Below are 22,399 nucleotides of genomic sequence, written 5' to 3'. Positions count from 1 at the left end.
CACTTATCAAAATAGTCAGTAAGCATTCACGTTTTGACTGTTCTTTCTTTGGTTGTAGTCTCTCGGCTGGTCTGTTGTAAATAGGATGGTCTGTCAGTGTACGGCCGCAGCCGCTCTCCAGACGAGCCAAACAGGGAAAAGCACATTTTCCGCAGAAGGTTGAAATTAGCCGCGTTCTTGGCGGTTTCCTTTTCCACCGGCTGTGTGCGGTGGCACGTTGCTCGCATGTTGAACCGGCGCGGTGTGTGCGCGTGTGAAACGTACCGCGAAAGTCAGGGTGGTTGGAAAAAGGGCGTAAGAGAGAGAAAGAGAAAGAGAGAGAGAGAGAGAGAGAGAGAGAGAGAAAGAGAAAAAGCAAGAGACACGGAGGCACGGGCGACGCTTTGGTCGAAACGGGTTGGGACTAAGAAAAGTCGAAAATCTTAATTCGGGGGCGGTACCGACTCCGTGATGCGATGGGCGGTGACTTCTAAGCGGCGATTGGCTTGCTTCGGTAAAGGGTGAGAGATCTCCTACGGGGGTGGAGGAGATATGCGCCGTGATGCCAGGACGTCGGCGTGTGCACGTCTGTCCGAACCGGCGGTCCCCTCTGTACTCGAGGACGCCAGTCGACGCCGGGCGTCCCGAGCGTACAGTCGGGGAACTGTCGTTGTCCTTTGACGATCGCGGGAACGTGCTTCGATCGTTCTTACATCCTGGTTGATCGAGGATCGCCTCGGTCGATTGACCGCCGTCGCGTTCATTCTACTGGACGGAATCGTTGGTGAATATTGTAACTTTTACATTTTAGTTGTATCTGATTTCGGATGTAAAACTTGGAAGTGGTGAAGACGGAGGGTTCGATCGGAGCAAAGTTAATCGATGGCGCGCGTGTTTGTTCGTTTCGCTATCGCGTGTGACTGCTCTTAGGATGCGCTGGAAGCACGTGATTTTTTATAAAAGCTTGACCTAATCAAGAGGCGCGAGTCGACCGGAACTGTGGTTCCACCCTGGAACATCGCGAGTTCTCAACCTGTGATCCGTTTCGATGGAAGGTTGTTCGGAAGGGTCTTCTGGAGAACATTTCCGGTGGATGCTGATCGACGCTCTGACCGATAAATCGCTTTCAGATCCGAACGGGCGTACGTGCGCGGACAAACATCGGTGTGGACCATTTCGCGAGTGGGAGGACGACCTTGAAGGTTCGTACGGGCTGTCGGAGGAAACAAGGGACTCTGTTGGTGTGTCTGTTCGTTGCGGATGCGTATCTTACGCGGATCGTGCTTGTGCTACCGGGTTCGTCAAGTTGCAGCCAAAAATACTGGTGCTTGTTAAGGGAAGCAAAGGAACGTCTTTCAATATCGTACCCAGGATGGCGACTATCTTCGTCGTCTTGTGCCTGCTCTTGCTAGACACTCGACCAACGGTTGCAGCTAACAATGGTAAGCGAATTTTTCATTTCTTTCGTCTTTTCTTTTTCTCAATACGTAACCAATGTTTTATTCTTGTTCTGTGATACTCGAATATTATGATACTCTAATACTAAATATTAACATATCTCTTCATAATTTCTGACTTTTCCTGAAACATGCATACAATACATTTTTCTGTATTTACCTTTAGTTTACTTTTTTCTTTTCTAAGAAAAAATTGTATTCTGCCTTGCCTACCGCGGGCGGTCAATTTGACCGGCCGATAAAATATTTTAATTACTCTTATAATAAATGCAATCAGTACAAAGAAAAGGCTATCTCAAGGTCAGATAACAAACAAAATCAATAATAACAAATAATAACTGTTACGTCCGTAGCTTTGTCATAAATAATAATCCATCCCTCGATCAAGATGGCCACCAGCTGTCAAGACGTATCAATTCAGGCCCATAATAATCCTAACTGCTAGAAAATTTAGCATTTTTTACAGTCCATTGTTAGAAACATCCTGAAAGTCTAGAAGTTTCTTAGCGATATCGCTCATTGCGATAAAACATTGAAATGCGGGTTTTTCCCAACTCCACACTCGAGTAACCATTGGCGGAGAAGTCAATATTTTCTTATAAATATCGTAGTCACAGACCATATTCTTACTTGCTATCGACCTTTCGATCAGAATGCATCTCAGTTTGTTAGTCAATCAATCGACATTTAACTTTGTTATCTCTAAAACTCAGACAGAAAGCATCTCAGAGCGTTTTGTGTAAAGTTGTTGTAAAAGGGAAAGCAAAGCATATCAAATTTGACAATAATTTTGCATTCCGTACTGGTGTTATTCTGTGATAAATATTTACCCTAAAAATGTCAAGACTTTACAAAAAAAAATTACAAAAAAAATAACGGACATAGAAGAAGACTGTTCAGTGTGCGATGAACAAGAAACTTCAGCGACAGCTATTTATAACCGAATCAGAGTTGAATATTATTTATAAATAAGCGTTCGCGTCCAGGGCAGAAAGAAAAGAAATTATCATTGACACCAAAGAGTGAGACTGATGTAGAGAATCAACGTATCGAAGCTGGGCCCGATGGGACAGTTTGGAAAGAAATAGATGCAAGTCCCAAACCTGGCAGGACATCAGTTTATAATATTTTTAGGGATATGCTAAACAGAATATAATGAAAGGACAAGTAAAGACGGCATTTTATCTTATCATTGATCATCGTATAAGGGATCATATAATAAAATGTACGGAAGAAGAAGTATTTAGAGTATTGGCGACTAAGAGGGAATTAGATGCAAGAGAACTAGATGCATTTATTGCTCTGTTATATGTCCGCGGTGCATATCAGGCAAAGAATGTAGATGTTTCATATTTGTGGAATAAAATTTGGAGACCTGCATTTTTTTCAAGAACAATGAGCAGGAATGACTTTGCTGAAATTATGAGGTTTATACGATTTGATAAGAAGAACGAAAGAATCCAACGTTTACGAGCCAATAAATTTGCAATGGTATCTATAGTATGGGGCTGATTTATAGAGAATTCACAAAATTGTTATAAATCTGGTTTATACATTACATTTATATAAAGAATCGCGGGAAAAAACCATGCAATAAAACTATCAACAAGTTCAGATTCATTACTATAAAAAACTTGTCAAGTAAAAAATTGTAAAGGTTACAAAATTACGAAAATTTGTTTAACATGAGGGAAATACGTATGCAACAAATGTACATTTGATAATAAGATAATTTGTAAAAAATGCAGCGAAGTTGAATAAGATATATCTCTATATAACTAAAAGTGTAATTTTATTCAAGTCTATAATTGAAATTAAACAAAAGTAAATTTTGACGAAATTTTATGACAGTTTATCATTTTATATACATTTAGTTATAAATTAACCATTATCTAAGTTAAATCATAAAAACTATTACTTCTTTAATCATCGGTCATTTTGACCGTACACGGTAGGAATTAGGTATACACGAAGTGTCGGTAGGTTTAGTGCTAAATATGGTTAAATTTGTGTAGAAGTTTGAAAGCGGTGAATTTCACCGACACTGGTAAGTTTAGTGTTAAACGCTTTATCAAATTTTGTTCACACAGTCATAATTTATAATTCACGATTGGTACCTCGAATTTATGAAAGCACGATACATAGTATCTAACTGTCGATGACATCAATTTTATTTCATATATTTCCATTGATTTCACATGACTGAATAAAGTCGTACTTGAAAATCGTAATGCAATCGCTTTCGTAAGTCAGGCTAGATTGTATTATCGTTTATTTCGGCTAGTGACGAGAAAATTAGCTGTTACTATTGCTTTTACAGATCGGTGATTGATCAGTGTTGATCTGTATCGTAAATTTCATCAGAATCGATGTATGAACGGTCCACTATATATTCTGTCCCCCTTATTCTCTTCGTAGCGCTATCCGTGCTTGTTCGAGCGGCGATTTAAACGCATATGGTCCGATCAACGCGTAATCTCGGATTTCATTTTGGCTACGTTAAATCAGGAAACCGACAACAGCTAAAGTGTTCTAGGAAATTTAGCATGTCCAAATAACGCGCGTCAAAGCCGTTTTATCGACGAGAAATAAATGTCGCGATATCGCGCCAAATCGATAGCGATAGAAACAAAGTAGCCGATTCAGTTAATCAACTGTTTCTTTTTTCCGTAAAAATTGAACCGGAATTCGGCGAACGCGTGAGTGAAAATTATTTAAACCGTGATTGTTTGATAAAGCTATATAGTTGCGAAAGAAAAACGGCTGTTAAATTTATTTATTTCGAATAATTCTTTCAGAATTGTTTAGGATAATAAAATGTAAAATGCAATAAAAGAAATTTGCAGAAATTTATGAATTACGAGTATCACATGGGAATATGATAAGTCTATTTTTGTTGATTTTTTTATTCTTATACCGTTCGATGGTTGAAAGTGCACCGTTTAATTGTTGAATATTGAATGTTTGAATCTTAAAATTATTGATGTGTAAAAAACAGGAAATACGACTTATTGTGCTCTTCTGCCTCATATCTTTATTAATTACCTTTGAGGTTTTCATAGCGCTATTTTAAAATACAATAAGTTGGCTCTCCATGACAAAAAGAGAAGAAAATAAAATTTGTAGTGCAATGGCATACAAACACCTCGTAAACAATAAAAAAGCTATCGCAAAAGCGGCTTTGAAAAATTACAATCCAAAATCGTTTACACCATACAGATTCGGATTTTCACGAAAAAAAGAGAGAATCCTTCTGCCTGTTAGGATCCATCCACGCGAGAATAAACTCATCGAGTGAATTCATGCGCGACTGCGACGTAAATCATTCATTCGAAGTTTTACGTATCTGTATCACGTATGATTTTTAGCGGGAGAACATCATGATGAATGACGCTATAAAAGTACACAGTCACGTATTAATGTCACTGTTCTTCACGCGACCAAATATGTACTTCCACTCGTAAATATGCAATCAAACGTTAAGCACGGGAGAGTACAGCGCGAAAAAACGTGTGGAGCTAAGCTTAAATATTTGAACGACTCTTAATGACACGTGGAACACGTCCCACATGTTCGTAGAATTATTCAGACGCGCGAAATAGCACGCGTAAGATAGATTTACTCGCTGCTTTCGCTCGAGCTTGTTGAGATTAGTTTTCTTTTCGACGATCTTTAAAATTTTACGTCTTACGCGTGTAACGAAACTTCCCTTTCTAAGTTTTCCCAGGATATAGAAGTACAAGATTCCTGAAATATTGGTCTTTCGTCCTGAATCGTTTGTCTGCCGTGTAAACATTCAAAGAGTTACACAGGTGATAATTCGATCCAACCACTTACGCGCGTTAAATACATTTTGCGAACCGCGAAACAATCTCGACTGGAGTCCTTTGTCCTTGGACGTGTCGAGCAAAGCTCCTTTGTGCTCTCCGTCGCGTAGATAGTTCTCTTATGTTAGTGACGGTCATGGTCGTCTGTGAACGACACCTTTTCTCATAGCCGTCGTTTATGGCGAGTCTCGACGTCGCAAGAAGCTCGTTTCGGTTCTAATACGAGGCCGGTGAAATTACACTTCAATGGCGAAATTGCGGCCGGGAATGAGCTACTAGGTCTTGCGCATTACTATGCATAATTCATAAGCGAGGCGTCGCGTCACAGCGGAACCACGATCGATAAATATTTTTTGAAGGCGGAACGACGTAAAAGTGCATGCAAATGAATTGGCCCTAATGTAGCTGTAGTACTAGATACTTATACGCCGTCCTAAGCACACCTCGGACACTTTCTTTGGGTAAGGTGGGCGCGCGTGCGCCATCTCTCTTCATTCTGTAGGTTCGTGGGGCGGCTTTTATTGTCTTGCACGCGCGACGTACTTACGTTCAACTCCCGACAATTAACATTTTTTGCGGTCATAGGAACGCGAACTAGCGCACGAATAAATTTCGTGGTAATATAGCGGGCGTCAGCGACACGATGCGGTGGTTCGTCATTTAAATCCACCTTCTGTTTTCCTCCCTTCCTATCTTTTCCCTCGCTCCCTTACTCTCTTATTCCTGTTTCGCTTTTCGTCCTTCGCCCGTTTTGCTTTATCGTTTGTTTTCTCGTTTGTTTTCCATTTTATTTCTCGTGTGCTTTGCTTCTCGATTCGCTTTCTCGTTGCGTTTCCGTATTCGTGGAACGATGATTTATTAACCGCCAGCAAAGAGAAACGCGGAAGCTGGCGTAGCAATTTTCGTGTTTGCTTGTCGTACATGCGTTATTCATACGTTATCGAGTAATAGGCGATACATTGTTTTCGCGACTATTTCATTGACGTGTGCTTCGCCGAGTCGAATTTGGCCTGCAATATTTGTATAGATTGACACGAATTAGCGGAAGTGACATCGTTTTCCTTCTGCGTTTTCCACTTGCGTTAACCTATGAATCAAAATGATCGATCTCGTCCGATGATCTTTCGTTCCACGCGCTTACTCCTTCGTAAGGTACTTGCAAATTTGATTCTGCTGGAATTATTCTAATCGAAAATGAATATCTCGGGAGATCTCGTAAATATCTCGTAACTTTATTTTTATTCGTGAATATATATCAAAGCTCATTCTTCAAATGTCATGATTGTTCGGTGGTCGCGAATTGAAAGAACTTTAGCGAAATAATGCGCATATATCGGACGTACTTCGTATCGTCAACAGCATCTTTGGCGTCTTCCAAATGCAATCGTTTTTATGGCTGTTTCACCGACTATATCGTCGGTTTTTGAAGTCGAAACGTAGAGATGCCATTATCATCCCTGCTGACCGCCGATCGAATGCGGATTTTATGCGGTGATTATTCAATTCCCGTGCTACTATTCTCTTGTATGCTCAATTTCACTGGGACAGAGCGAGAGAATCGAGCAACTGGAATACGAGAAAATAGATAGTTTCGAGAACAGATACATAATATGGAAAACCTCTCATTGTCTTGGTATCAGATCTCACGATGGTCGACGAGTAAAATCGTTTCCAGGATCTGTTCGGCCGCTTTGTTAGCGTACATTTAATACGTTTAAGTAGGTAGACTCGGTCTATACGAGTTCTCCCTATTCGTTGCACGGCATTATCTAATTTCGATGAATTATTGAAGGAGTTTGATAACAAACGTCGGCTCGCGGGTTGGACCATGAGCATACATCTCTACTTTGGAATCTATTCTTAAGTTTGCTTATCTCGCTCACTCTCTTTTCATCCTTATTCGTTAAGTCCTCGTTCACGTTCCGTTCCTTTTTGTATCTTGTGCCTATAACAGTTTCTTCGAGTAGCTATCGTTTCCCACCCTCCAACGAATCTCTCCATGGAATTATCTCATCGCCCGAGGGTTGCCATCTGTTTCGCTGGGGGAGCACACCCCTAATTAGGTACAGCGACAGTTGTAAGCGCGTTAAATCTAATATCAATATCTAATGTGGCTCGTCGACGCATGCGCTCTACGTGGCAAAAATACTAACGATTTCTATACATATGGAACACTTATTTGTCTTTCACGACACGAGCCGTGAGTTGGTTTAAGTTATGGATAATCGCGGACACCGCATGGCCAAAGGGAAAATATTTCGATGTTACGCCGGATTTACGACGAATGGAACTCGTACTCAGGGGTTAGGAACGTTTAGAGACCAAGGGCTATCCGATGAGCTGACTGTTATGATTTTCTTTCTGGTTTGTTTCGCATAGGGTTCCTTCGTAGCTGCTCTCAGCGTTTATGTAATACGATTTAGGTTTCGGAAATACGAACACGAGCATAAAGATAGTTTCCATTCAATGTGAAGCACCTTAGACGAAAGAATTATTATTTTCTTTCTGCTTCTCTTAGTTTGAATTTAGAAAGAATTTTGTTCTTGCGTTTCTACGTTAACTTAAATTAAACTATACTGACGTGTAAAATATTACGTTATCTAACTTTTCAAGGAGAAAATTGCTTATAAAATTGCGAGAAGTTCGCGGAACGTTTATTGTGGTATTTGAGACGCAATATTCGAATTCGATCGCAACATTCTCATTACGTTTACGTTTCCATAAGTTGGATTAATCTAATAATGCCGTTCTTTGTCGAGAAACGATCGGAAAGAGAAACGTAACGACGACTGGGATTTTTCGCTTGGCCTCTAAATATTGTAAAATGCTAAAAATACAGAGATGCGGGCCAGCTGTGGTACGGATTATCGTACTTTTCTCTTCGCGCACGTACACGTTCTTGAATATTCATCTGCTCTCATCCGATTATCGTGAAATATCTCTGTTTCGGCTCGCTTTTACCTTATGTTAGAAGATAAACGGTCGGATAAAAGAGGGTGAAAACTCATGACTGAATAACGTAATTCTTTTTTTCGAAAAAAGAATTTTTTCGAATTACAAACCGAAGACAAGATGATCAAAGAGTGCGTCTAACTGATTATACGTGGATTGTCTTTTTCTATTGTTGAGCGAGCAATTGGTAGATAAACAAAAGCCACGCAACTTTGTTCAGGTATAATGGGAATTCTTTAACTTGGGATTTGATATCGTACTTACTCTAAATATAACGAACAGGTTTGTTTAGGCTGTTTACACGTTAAAGCTGAACTTTTTGTTGGAAAACTTTAACAGCGTCGCAGGTTTGAACGGGATTTACCTTGGTTCTTCGAGGGCTAATCCCTCGTCATGAAATTACTTTTTTTTATTGTATAATCGGATATCGTTTACTGTATATATATATATAATACATTTGTACGATTAATAATTCTGCTCTAGCAATTAATTTCTACAATTATTGAATTTCTATAAATATTATTGGTCATGATGCTCGCTTTTTATTTTAGAACTTTGTGCATATACACTAGTTTAGCAGTTTGGTAATTGTGAGCTAAAGTTATATTGTATTGTATACGCTTTGGAGAAACGTAGTCTGTATTCATGGGTTTAATACTCGGCATGTGTTAGGTCATGTCAGAAATTTGTCAAGTCAATCTAACTCTCGAGTTCTCTCGTAATTTATGTTGTCATGATAATTTTGTTATTTCTATAACATCAAACTAATAGAAGTTATTAAGATAACAACTATTCAGTGTGTGTCAATCATGATTTGCAATATATATCAATTCTCAAAGGGACAATTGTCCCATGTAGTGTTGTTCCATACAATCGATGTACCAGTTATTCGATTTGAGCAACGCATTCTACAATTGTTCTAGTTATTTTCGTCGCGGATTATACGCACTTCTTCGGACAATAACGCGTTCGCACAATTTATCGGTATTAATATTACAAAAACTGCAGTTTCGCGAAGCGTTCCCACCCTCGATCAAAAGGTAGGAACACAGACGCAGTCGATCAAATGAGATAAACATTGGGATCTTCAACGACGGCCCTGCGTTATTGGCATGAAGTGTACAACAGCCGTCTCGCGTGTCCGTACATGCGTTTACAGCGAACGCAATCCCTCTTATTGGGGGTGGAACGACCGAGTCGGGAGGAGGGAGGTTTGCAGACGGTAGAGGGTATATACGCTAGTGGGATTCTCGTAGTGAGGACCCTTCGGGGATTCTCGCTTCATGCATTTTATATTTCGTCGGACTTTGATTCCTAGACGGACCATGTGGCCCATGGGAGTAATCCTTAATCTTTGATCGGAAATTATCTTTGATCATGGTTCAGTCATCGGACGTTCTTTCACCTTTTCTTCTTATTCCACGTCTCTGTTCTCCCTTGGGTCTGGAATGAGTGCCCATTCCACCCGCCGCTTGTATTCCAGGACGGGGAAACGTCGGTGAACGAGAACCGGGAACGGGGACACGCAGACAATGGGGAAGGAAGCCGTTGGTTGGTGGAACCTCTTAATCTCGTATCTTATAAAGTCCCGGAGTGGATACGCGTGGACTTCGTAATGCAGACAATTTTCGGAGGAGCGAGGAGGCGATACTTTCCCAGAGCGAGGCGTGTCGTTTCCGGACCGGATTTACGGAGTTTATATCGTGCCGCGCCGCGTGCAACCCGGTTAGGATACGTGATGGACCCTGATACGTTGCGGCTGCTCTTTGATAGAAACCGGGCACCAATATCGCCAACTTTATTACTCGTTTAGGCTTAGTAACTTTAGAGCGGTCGTTTTATCCTCGTCGTGTTTATTGCGTTCTTTCTCTCGTTGCACTCCTATTTCATTCTCGTCAAAATTTAAACTTATATCTTATAATCATCCTCTTCCTTTTCCACTACCCATAAAAATAATCCATAAAGTAGTTTTCACGCATCGTACAATACTGACAATTTATACCACTTCGTGAATTTCAAAGTAGAACGCGTCGACGCCTCGAAATCGATAAAATTTCATATTTTCGTTTACCAAGGATCTCATTCTCCTCGTAAACCCTGTTATCCAGTTCTACACTTAAAACTCCGAAATACTTTAGCCAAGTAAACGCATCGATCGAGTACAGAGCTAAAAGTCAGAGGAAGAATCAAACGGCAATGCTTGTAAATCGTGGAAAGTGCGCGTATCCTAAGACCCGTTCGTCTTCGAGTGGCGAAATGATTTTCCATTACCATTCGACGGGACTCGAACGGAGGAAACTCGACGGCAGCCCATATCTGTTTCCCATTCGAGTTTCCCGATTCCGTAGCCGTAAACATCAGCGGATCTCGCTGTGGAAGCACGACCACCTCTCCGCATTTCGGCGAGCGTTGTTGAATCGGATTCAAAATAACGGCACACTCGAAATAACGTCGTTTTCGCCGCTATCGCCCAAGTCGATCCACTTTCCTCCCTTTCTCTCTCGTTATCTTCCGCTTCTCGTCCCTGGTTCCGTGAATCTTGAATACGTTGTTTGCAGCGACTGTCGTCGACCAGTCTCGGTGTCTTTAATCTGTTTGCGAAATACTTGCATCCATGGCGTGACAAAGCTACACGATCGAGAAAAAGAAAGAAAGAGAAGAATTGCAGAAGGGTGAAGGAGAAGAAGTGTGTGTAGCTCTCGAGAAGAAATCCTCGCGCGGACGATCTCAACTCGGCTTACCAAGTTGGCGAAATACTTGGGGGCTTTCTCATCCTCTCGTTTCCTCTTTCCCGTTCGCTTACTTCTGCCTACAGTCTTCCACCCTTGCGCCTCTGTTGACCAGCAGTCTCTCCTTCGTTTTATCCGTTTTCCTTCCTATCGTTTTAGTCTTTCTTCTTGTGTGTGTGTGTTTTTTTTTTTTTTTTTTTTTGCTTGTCGTTGCTTTGCCCGCCACACTCCGATTGCGTACGTGCGGCTAGAAAGCTTCCAGTTTCTCCTTCTTTGGGGATACCCCCGACTCAACTGACTGCCGGGTACCTCAGAATCTTTGAAGTTCTTTTAGTCTCCAGTTGCTGTCTCTACGTCCTTCTTTGTTTTTCTTCCGGAGGCTTTTCAGTTTGGGCTGGATTCGTTTCTTTGTTTCACTTTGACGTTACGCGTTCTTGTTTGACTTGGAACTAACCGTGTGTATTTGCGAGAAACTTGATCCGAACGTACCTTGCCTGCTTTCGTAGATAACTTCGAATCGTTCGATTAGCTTTTATCGTGACAGACGGACGAAAATAATGGCTGATTTAGCATTCCGTTCGAAGATTTAGAATAACGATAAAAGTTTCTGCGCGCGATTATTTATGCTTTATTTATAGAGGTATTTCATAATTTTACAAAGATTTATGGAATAATATTCTCCTTAAAATTACGTCCTGCTTGAAATAAAAATTTATTTCTGATTATTATCCGTCGTCAAAGTAAAATTTCAATAATAACAGTCGGCAAATAATTAAACACTGCCATCGTGGTCCAAGAACACTGTAAAAGATTGTATCACGAAATTGCGACGATATAAAACACCATGACGGCAGCATTACAGTTTCTTCGTCCACAAAGTACATCCAATTTAAAATAAATTTCCAGAAACCTCAGTGCAGTCTGTTAACAAAACTGCTGAATATTTTCACAGAGGTAATCACTCGTAAAATTATAATTCCTCCAGTCTCCGCACCCAACTTCCTCCCTTTCTTCCTTTGTATTTTCTTATGTTCGTTTCTCTATTATTCATTCTATACTATGTTTACTCTGTATACTTTCGACTGTTTACGTCATCCGAAAACTGCGTGTTAACAACAAACGACGTTTATTGTTAGCAATTCCAATTAAGTAGTTTATTCGCAATAAAAAAAAATTCGAATTAAAAAGTAGACATGCTATTATAAATTATCAGTTTCTCTCGATTCTCCTCTTACTTCTTTTTTTTAAGAGCTTTAACGATCTATGCTTAGTCGACACTCTATTTCATTTAAAAATCTCTGGTTCTAATCCCTCCCCTCGCAAGACAAAGTCTGCTCCCGTTAGTTCGCCACAAGATGAGTCGAATTGAGCGAAAGGTCTGTGGGGAATCTTCGAACCTAGTCTCCGAGTGGTGCAGCAATTTATTGGCTCCGTGAAAGGACGCAAGTGTTCTCCGGTCGTCATTCACCTTCTTGAAGAGTTATGTTCAAACGAGAGAGAAAACTTGTGTCCCCGGGTGCTCGAATATTATTTACAGTTCCATCCGGACCCGGCCGATGTTTGCAGTTCGAGTCCTTTGAATCGTACCCATGTATTTAATGTCGTTACATTGAAATTTCATGAAGTCTCTTTGAGGGTTCCGATTACATGGCTCTATACAGGCTGACCAATTAAAATATGTAGATGCCGCGCAAACACGAACCGCCCGCCTATCGAGTTCGTTTTATGAATCGATGAGCTTCGAGGGTGTTGCCGAAAGCGTAAACATTAAACACGTTATTTGTTTCTCGCCCAAAATTTTGTTATTTTACAGCAAGCTTTTAATATTTTAAAGATCGAGTTGGTGTTTAAAGAGAAATTAAGGGAAACACGTCGCGTATCTTTGCCCCTAATTAAAATCCGAGAAATACGAGCAAAATTCGACTGATTCTAATTTTGAAATTTATCAAAGGAGAAAGTCGCATCATCTATAGCGATCGAGGAACGATATTTTTTCGTCTAAAAATACCTATCGGTAAAAGCGGGAATTAATTTTTTTGACCAATTGGAAACCATCAGCGGTACGTTTTTAATTAATGAAAAGCTACTGCGTAGCGGGAATTAAATTACGAGGGATCATGATGAAACAAAAAGTAGCGGTAGCAGTAACGACGGCGCGACGGAGGTAAAGTACAACGGTTGACAAACATTAGGACGGCGAAATGAAATTTATCGGGACAAAGGGCAACCGGTTAAAGCAATTACAAGAACGGGGCGTGACGTTTATAATTCGCGTCTCGAAAGCCGCTTACAAGAAAACCATTGATGCCCGTGGATTTATTAATTACACGCCATCTCCAGTCCGCCTCTTTTGTCTCGAATCCCACCGCCGTTTTCGTCGTCGTCGTCGTCGTCGTCGTCGTCGTCGTCGTTCCTCTGTGGAGACGCCGAGTCAGTCGACACAATCTAACGTTTCTTCCAATCCGTGAAAGTCGAAGTACAGATCGCGAGATATTATACCGGCCTGAGGATATAATTCTTATTACGTCGTAACAGTTGGGACGGGGTTTTCGGGCAAAGGTAGTGGGAAAACTGGCGGCGTTGATGATGGAAAACAGAAGGAGAAAGACCATGGAACGAGACTTTCCTTTGAAGGTTGCCGCCTCGGTGCAATAGCCGTTTCTAAGAGGGAAAAAAAGTATATTAATTGGCGTTGCGTTGCGGTGTTATTAAATTCTCATGGAAATACGAGTACGGCACAAGGCAGGATTATAAAGTTGGCTATTGCGTTATAAAATTTAAATAATTTCGAGTTCCCAAGCACGGTGTACGAACCATTGAACATACCGCCTCTTCTCGTTCCACGCATTTTTCACGATAGAAAGAGTCGATCGGACGATCGAAAACAGACCAGCGAAAGATTGAACGAACGAGAAAAAGCGGGGAAAAGCTTGGGATTAAGGCAAGTTACACCAAGTAGCCGCGGAATACCGTAGAGACAGATACAAGCTTTAAAGGTACATGGCTGCAATCAGATATTCAAATCGTGTTTACTAAATCAGACTTCTCGTCGGGCTTCCTCCAACTTCTGTATTTTTTTCTTTCTTTCTGCTCTACTCTTTTTCTTTTACTCTCCCTTATCTTTTGCTTCCGTTCCCCCGGTTCCCTTCTTCCATTGCCTCTTCTCTTTTTTCTTTCTCTCTTGCCGTCGAGTTAACCGATAAGTTTGCTTCTGTCTGTCAGTACGATGCTGCTTGCTGCCGAGTTAACAATTCGGTTAGAAAGTTAGAGACCGTTGCTCCCATCCCCCTCGCGATCTTTTCGGCGACCGACAGTTCGATGGTCTTCTACTTGAAAGAGATTGCCCTCTCGTTACGAGTCTGGCGGACGTTGGACTTCGTGCCACGAGTGAAAATCACAAAATTCGACGATTCTTTGGTCTTCCAGTGGAACAGGGGAACAACGAGCTACGTGTTGAATTTCAGTCATGATTAGACGAGGGACGGAAGCTTTTGTTATGTCATGAATTTAGATAACGTGTACGTGAAATTTGGTTTTAACAGACGTACATATGTGTAGGAATGTTTATTATAAATTAACAGAAAAGACAGTATGATAAACACAATATTGTAGCACTCTCACAAAATTGAATATAATATCGCACTTCACGAATTCGCTTAACACTATTTCTACGTCACACCAACACGATGAACTTCTCTCGATCACGATTAATTCAACTCTGGCAGCATTACCACGCTCATTTTTCCTGTAACAAACCTTGGTAACGTTCACAACACTCCTTGACAACATTAACATATCTTAACAACGTTTATAAACAATCAGCCACGTCTTTCGCTAACGTCACACCATCCCACATATGCATATAAAATAAAACAGATATTGGATGTAAAAGAAGGAAATATAAAATCTTTCGCTATAATCGAAAAAAAGTCAAGTGCCTCTTTCTAGATAAAGCACAATTAATTAGCTTTGTGAATAGCCTTATAAAATGTCAAGGTTCATTATCGTTTTATGACATAATTTTTCTCAAACTCTAAAAAAATTAATTCTCGTCGCGGTTCAATCCTTTCAGTCATTCTTCTTTCAATTTGCAAGCGATGAAAACTTTCTTTTTTACGAGCCGTGTCGTAAAACATCCTCCGAATCGCTGCCATAACACAGTCGCGTAGCACGTTTTCTTCCCTTCGAAATTGAGCTCTTTTTTTATTCGAAAATAAGCGCCGATTCATATTTTTTTTTTCTTTTTTGGCTATGGGATTAAATAATCCAGGGACATAATTCACACGTGGTGCCAGACTCTTCCAGTATTAACAAAAATTATCTTTTGATTAATCTTCCGCTAGGGGCGTACAGATATTCGCGTCACGAATCTTATAGATATAGTTAGAAGGGATCTATCCCTTCTCATTGAAACACTCACCCTTAACGTACAAGGCCACCCTCGATGGTAGCGTGTTTATCTCGCCCCTTACCCCTCTTTTATGGCAAAAGAACTTTCCTTAACGACGATCGTTTAGAAATCTGTCGCGTGTCGTTAAATTGGAACAAAGTTAGTTTTTATTTTTAATAAAATGGTTAAGCGATAAAAAATACCACTGAATTTCTGTTTAAAGATTATTTTAACTATAATATTTAATGTCTTTATCTCTCTATTTGCTATGTTTTTACAATTTTCTCTTATATAATATCATAATTCCCTTTATATTATTGACGAATTCGAATAAATTCCTGTTTTATTCCTTAAAATCAAACAAGGTTGATTTGTTTCGAATTTTTTTAAGGTTGTTATTAATAATTATACAAGTTGAATTTTATCTGCATGGTCTGCAGTTTCAATAATAACACAGAATCCTCTTAATGAACTCGATAAACATTAAAATGTACGTAAAATTATCTGCAAAATCAATTTAACCCACAACATTCATTGTACTAAAATATCCATATTTAAAGAAGAGATAATAGGCGTGTATTAAAATTATATCCTAAACACGCGTAAAGAACTCAAACTTTTTTTCTAGAAAAATGGTACCAAAAAATAATAAGGAAATAGATACATATTTCTCCTGTAAGTTAGAGTCTCTAAGTGGCAATAACATAAACGCATAGATGCAAAACTACTCGATTTCTTAAAGTTGGACACTTTACATGGATCCTATCCTCTCATCAGGTCCGTGATGTGTTTCCCTTTTTTTTTTTTTTTTTTCGTATTCCCGAGGAGTCAGGCTAACTTATAAATATGATAATACTCAGGGAGACCAAGCAGCAGTCACGAAATAACGCCTTTCGAGTTTGGTCCTTCACATCCTTCGCCTGGCCCGGTCTCTTCCTTCGCTGGAGGATTCACCCTTATCGAACGTCAGGCATTACCCGGAGTCGCGTCTTCCTTCACCGCTTTACGATATTGGAAATCCGAAAATGCGAATTAAAGTCCGTCCTCCTCTTTCCTCGTCCCCCTGTTTGCACCCTCAAACCACCCTACTTCTCTTCGGTTTAAGGGGAGGTGGATATGTACCGATGCAGTCACCGTCTGCGCTCACCGTCCACACAGAAGGAAGAAATGCGTGTAAATTGTTGGAGGCTGAAAGCCATGTGAGACGGCGACTCCTCGGTTGTTCGCAAATCGAATTCACCTCGGTTACGCGGTAATCGAAATTCGGTAGTTTGCTGCGTCTGCTTTCCAATCGGTGCTTTGCTTCACAATGATTTCTGGTATTGCTTTTAAAACGATTGTAGGCAGTGGCAGTAGACTCTTGAAAAGTCTTAACCGAGCTTGCGATTAATTTGTACACGCGACAGCGGAAGTAAAGGGTCGCAAATATTTTGGAATTATTTGTGAATCAATTATTCAATTTTGGATACGACAGCGACGACCAGAATTCGTTTCACGAACGATATGTAATTAGCAGAGCATAAATAAAAAGCAAGCTTTCTATTTTACATCTTCTTTCTACGTTTATTGTCAAGTTAGACAGCTTCAATGATTTGTCACGTACAAGGTGCAAGCTTTTGTAATATTATCGAGGATGCATAATTAACGAAGACAAAGACCGTGCTTGCTATGCGACCGTGAAACTAATTAGTCTGAGAGCATGTTAAACTCGCGTAAAGGCGTAACAGGTAACTGGAATTATTGTCGTCGATGTCGTGGTTAAGAATCTCGGTTAATTACGCCACGCACGGTAAGCATTTTCCACGGTGTTTCAAATTACGTATATTCAGATACATATACTTTTCTCACCGAGTTCGTACCCATTCATTTTCGTTGTTGTCACTTGTTAATAACATTCGAATAATTCACGCGGAGAAAATTTAATTAACCGAAGAAAATGTAAATAATATATATTTCGAACAGTATTTAATGTCTATACAAGCAAAGATTAGATTTAAAATACATGTTTACATGCATTTTAGCGGAAACGGAATTTTTTATATATTGTAAAAAATCTTACAGCTAACTTTATCCCGAAGTCTATTTCCTTAACTTCGAGCCAGCTGCGAAATAAACCCACCTTCTCTTCATCCTCTTGAGATTCGTTTCCTAACTAAATCAATTGAAGTTTTCCCTTTAACATTCCAACGCGAAGAAAAACTTCCATATAACAGAGATCAGCTCTCTATATAATGTCCGATAACAATACACAAAATCTATCCTGAAGCTTATTTATATTTGTAATATCATTAAATGTTGCTTTCCTACAAAATGTATTAAAAAGATCGTCATTCCGTAGTATGTCGTCAAATCAAACTAAATATTAAGGACGCAGGAAATAAAATGCATATTTATGGGAACGAATGACAGTAGAAGCACGCGATCGATTCGATCATGCTTCCTCGAGACTCTGTGGCGGAATGTAGTCGAGATGGGGATGCAGAGAAACCGCGAACAAGGGTTTCCCTGACCGAAGCTAATCCTCTGTAGGTAAGCCAAATGTAGTCGGAAACAAGCCACGGACTTTGCATCATCGTTCTGTGTCCTAGTTCGAGGTCGGATATGCTGATCTTGTCGACACCGCGTGTTGCCGTTACGGTTCATTGGCTATGAATAACGAAAGATATTTCTGAAAAGAAGCAAAAAGAAGTTACTATCTATTTCCCAGACTTTTGCACTTTTACATTTCAATTTCATTTAAACATAGCTTTTATCAGTACTAATGGTAAGCGATGAGACGTTTGTTCGAATTGCGAATATTCATAAACATCTTAATTCAATCGTTCGCCACTTCAACACGTGACTTTAGTAAAACGAAAATTCATTCGCAATCTTTCCTTTAAATTATTGTAACAAACACTTCGTGAATAAAACCTGGTAACAAAATGTAAAACGAAAATCAAAATTTCAAGCAAACCGATTTTGATATGAACAATTAAGAAAATTGTTTGAATTATTTCCTTTGATCGATACTCATTTTTTCGAACGGAATTATCGTCGATGTTTCAACAAATGCGTGTACACACAAGATAGGTCGCCGCTAGGGTGTAGAGATCTCGAGCGCATTTTCCAAGCATACATAGAGAGGGTTGTGGTTGTGGCGATCCTTTGAATGCGCCATCGACACGGTAAATACAAACAGCGGCGGGCTCATTAGAATAATTATCCATGCTTGTCCACGTTGGCGACGACTTCTAATTAATCCGAGTACTTCACTATGGAAATTAATTCAAGAGTATATCGGCCTCCTTTCGTGGCGGCACCTTTATAAGTTCTCCCTAAGGTAGTGTAGATCCTGCACCAGCAGCTGCTCTTCGTATGGAATATTTACGGACCACGGTTGCATTCCTGCAACGTCGTTTAGCATATCACTAGGATCATCGTTTGAACGCCAGTGTTAAACCTAGCGTTTCAAAAGTGGCTCTGATTTTTTTCTTCTTCTTTATTTCATGACACTAGTCTTCGCTTTATAATACAAACGATAAGTCGTTGTCACTCGTTCTTAATCTTTAAACAAGGAAAGAGCAAACATAAACAAGGAAGGAGGAAAGAGCATACACACGAGAATAATGTTTTAGCGTTTCACTACTCTTTCGAATTGATTAATTTAATATAGATTGAAGAAATAATTTAGAACGCGTGAAAGTACGTGCTTTTACTACGTTTTAATATTTTATTAAATTTGAAATTTTATAGCTGCGATTAATCTAGATTTCCTTGCAGATCGGAACTACCCATCTGAGCTACTTCTATACAACATCCCGCGAGGAACGGTAATCAATTACCGAGGTCGATAAGAATTCACTTATTTCAGGAGAATTTCAAAATGTTGCAACAAAGATCGTACCACTAAAATCTGTTCTATTCCATAACATATTTAAATGTCTCTTTTGTTCTTTACTTGCACATTTACTTTTCAGGTTAATTATCATAGGAAAAAAGAATATAAAAATGACAAGAATAATGAACAAGAGAAGAAGCAACTTTTTATTTTATTGTGTTACAGAAAGCTATTTAATAAATTTACTAAACGTTTTGTTATATAACATTATGACATTATCTTAAATTTAGTCTGAAAATTCATATGCCTTCTGAACTCACTGGAATACATTATTAATATTAATGGAAAGGAATTATTTAGAAAATTGTTCGTTAATGTTGCATCTAGAGCAACTATATGCGCTCGAACGCCGTATAACCAAGTGCACAGTCACAGGTCGTTCGTCACCGCGGACGAACGTAATCCTTCCTTTACCGTTCATTTCAATTTCATTAGTCGGTCTATATGAAGTCCTGCACTCGCAGTTGTAATATTCTCCTCGGCTGAAATAGCCACGATCCCCACTCTATTTATTCACCCGCGTAATTCACAACCGGAAGGTGGCCATCGACCGGAAACGCATACACGGATGTGGCCATTGTTATCCGACCTCGCGTCAGGATGCCCCACACCATCTCTAACAGCCACCAATCACAACCTTACACGTCCTCTCGTACGTTCTGCTTATTTTTAGAAGATTCGTACGAAATATCAATTCGTCCTGGACGTTAACGATCTTTCATCTTATTGTTAGTCGAGAACGTTTCGTTCTCCCGTTTCCAGATTTAAACGTAGTCTGATAGCAGAGCGTTTCGTACAATTAGAATTACTCGTGCTTAATGGCAAGGAAATAACGAATCTTATAATATACCGGATGTTTCGCCTAACTTTCTCGCCAAAATTACGGGGAGAGCGAGGTATCATTCTTTACGGGCTTAAACCAGAACTCGCAATTTAAACGTACAATAGAACAATATCGCAGCCCTTTATTCGACTAGCTTCATAACAGCTCCGCTTTCATCTAGAAGATCCGGAAACGTCCACGATGTAAGTCACGATGATTCGTTAAGATTAAGCGTTTAATACAATTACACCAGGGAAATTGATGTGATCAACGCCTTTTCGCAAAATTGCCTTTCTTCGTTCTCTTTACTTTATCATATTTTATCGTTTCAATTAACGCATTGTTTTATTTGCAATAGCTTTTCAGAGATCTTTTTGTATTATCGTCTCAGCGTAATGAGATTTAAATAAATGTCGATGCGTTTAATTAATTAGATAAAACACGACGATTAAAATAATCTGTTTAACGAGAAACTAATGTTCCTGTTCTTCGAAAATTCTTAATCTCCATTCATCGTTTCATCGTGTTTCTTATTCAACCTACAAGCATACATACTCAACATATAAAAATGCGAAAGTAAGTTCTAACGATAACAAGCTTCCACTATCCAAAAAAAGATTCAAAGTTTCATGAGTAAAATATCTTATAGCTTCGTGAGAGTACAGAAATATTTCTTGACATAACGAAAATAAAAATTGAAAATAAAAATGATTTTACGATCGTCATTCCGAAAAAAACCACGAATGAAACATTCTATCGGCGAAGAGTTAATGAATCCGAATCGGAAGAGGATACGAAGTCCAACATGGGGTGTTCTTTGTGGATTTCCAGTGGGCTTGGTCCAAATCCCAAGGGCGAAAGGTTAATTATCGGCGAGAGGTTAGCGAGATGGGGAATGGAAAGCGCGACATGAATATCGGAGTATCTGTCTGCGATTCGCGGACCTTGGCAGTTCGATTTTGTCGAACAACTGGTGTTTACTCTGGTTTGTTCAAACAATGGACGTGTCTTTTTTGCTTCGCTCTCCCTCTTTGTCTCTCATCTCCGTTTCGAGCAGCAGAGGTTACCATGTCCAGCCAACTGTGTGTGCTAGCGGTGAAAGAGCAGAGGTGAAAGGGGAACGGTGAATGGAAGGAGAGAAGAGGATGAAAGAGGACGAAAGAGAGCGCAGAATGGTGGCTAGAGCGAGGTACAACAAATATAATGGGTGGGCGAGCAGCTGGCGAGAGTCGCCGGGTGATTTCGCAGGATTTTGTAATTGAAACGCTTTTCGAGGTAGAGCCAAGCAAGGAACACGATGGATAAACGCCGCTCTTCTCCTTCTCTGTCGTGGCTGCCTTTATTTCGCGACTCGGTTAGCTGCAGAGAGGCAACTTAACGAAATGTCCGACGCTATTTTGGTCCCGTCCCTTCCGACCCCTTCCTTTCCCTTCCCCGTTACGTTGCGCTATATGCGTCTTCTGTCTGTTTCTCCCGAATCTTCTACTCTTTCTCTTTTCCTTCTTACTCCGTTTTTTCTTGTATCTGTTTCATCTCCACCATTCTTGCTGTCGGTATCATCCTTGCCATCTACGCTCGTTCTTTCTTCGAGAGTGTCGACACAGAAACTCGAGGTCGTGATCGCAAACGAAGTTTTTACCGAAATTCGTTGGTCGGAATGAAAAATCTTCTTCACGGTTAACGTTCGATTCGTGGGTTGGTTAATGACGGTAACGTTAGGTACTTCGCTTGGAATTTACATCTAAATGAGGCCTTTGTTCGTTCTTTTCGACCAGGATTCCCGTCTAAATGACTACTTTAAAGAGCTGACGAGTTGTTTTTCTTCAATTTCATTCCGTCGAGTTCATTTCATTTCACTTAATTATGCCTCTTTTCTGGCTATTCTGTCGATACATATACGCAGGCTGTAATAAATAATTCAAGTTCCTCTTTGGCTCCGTAAAAGTGATTATACATGTTTGATTCGAGTTTGCGCGTTTTCTATTTTCAGTACCATTTATACAAGGATTACATAATTTTGTCAACGTATTTGGTTTTGTTTCGTACCGTTGAAAGCTTTCACGTGTGTAATTTCATTTCTTTTGCTTGATATAAAAAGAAGGATAGTATTTGGCCAATATTCGTCGAATACTTGAGTTAGTCTGGTGTACCTCCGAGATGGCAAAATATGCTGCCAATAGTTTCACTGTCAAAAATTCACTTCCAAGCCTGATCGTACTTTCCTAGCGCATTCTAGGCGATCCTATTTCGAGATATACACCTCATAAAATCGTATTGCGTTTCATTTGTCGTGCTTTATCGGAGCGAATATCCCCGGCATTGGAGTTCGCGACAACTCGATATTGTTCGTCGCATATTTTTA

The 22,399-nt window shown here is 39.9% G+C and overlaps 1 protein-coding gene across 3 annotated transcripts in view; it reads left to right on the top strand.

The window, feature by feature from the left end:
- The first annotated feature begins 338 nt into the window (after positions 1–338).
- LOC126868699 (lachesin-like) overlaps positions 339–22,399 on the top strand; it is a 266,628-nt gene continuing 244,567 nt past the window's right edge. The window contains exons 1-2 of one of the 3 annotated variants that reach the window (XM_050624475.1): positions 339–1,034; positions 1,110–1,421. In XM_050624475.1, coding sequence (XP_050480432.1) covers positions 1,028–1,034; positions 1,110–1,421 — 319 coding nt within the window. In that variant the 5' untranslated portion in view covers positions 339–1,027. Of the gene's footprint in view, positions 1,422–22,399 lie in introns of all 3 variants that reach the window. The other 2 variants (XM_050624476.1, XM_050624474.1) reach the window with 2 other exon arrangements.

Source organism: Bombus huntii, chromosome 8 (genome assembly GCF_024542735.1).
Source record: "Bombus huntii isolate Logan2020A chromosome 8, iyBomHunt1.1, whole genome shotgun sequence".
NCBI classification, from domain to species: domain Eukaryota; kingdom Metazoa; phylum Arthropoda; class Insecta; order Hymenoptera; family Apidae; genus Bombus; species Bombus huntii.
The sequence above is the reverse complement of the archived record's forward strand: the minus strand, read 5'-3'. Positions and strand labels throughout refer to the sequence as shown.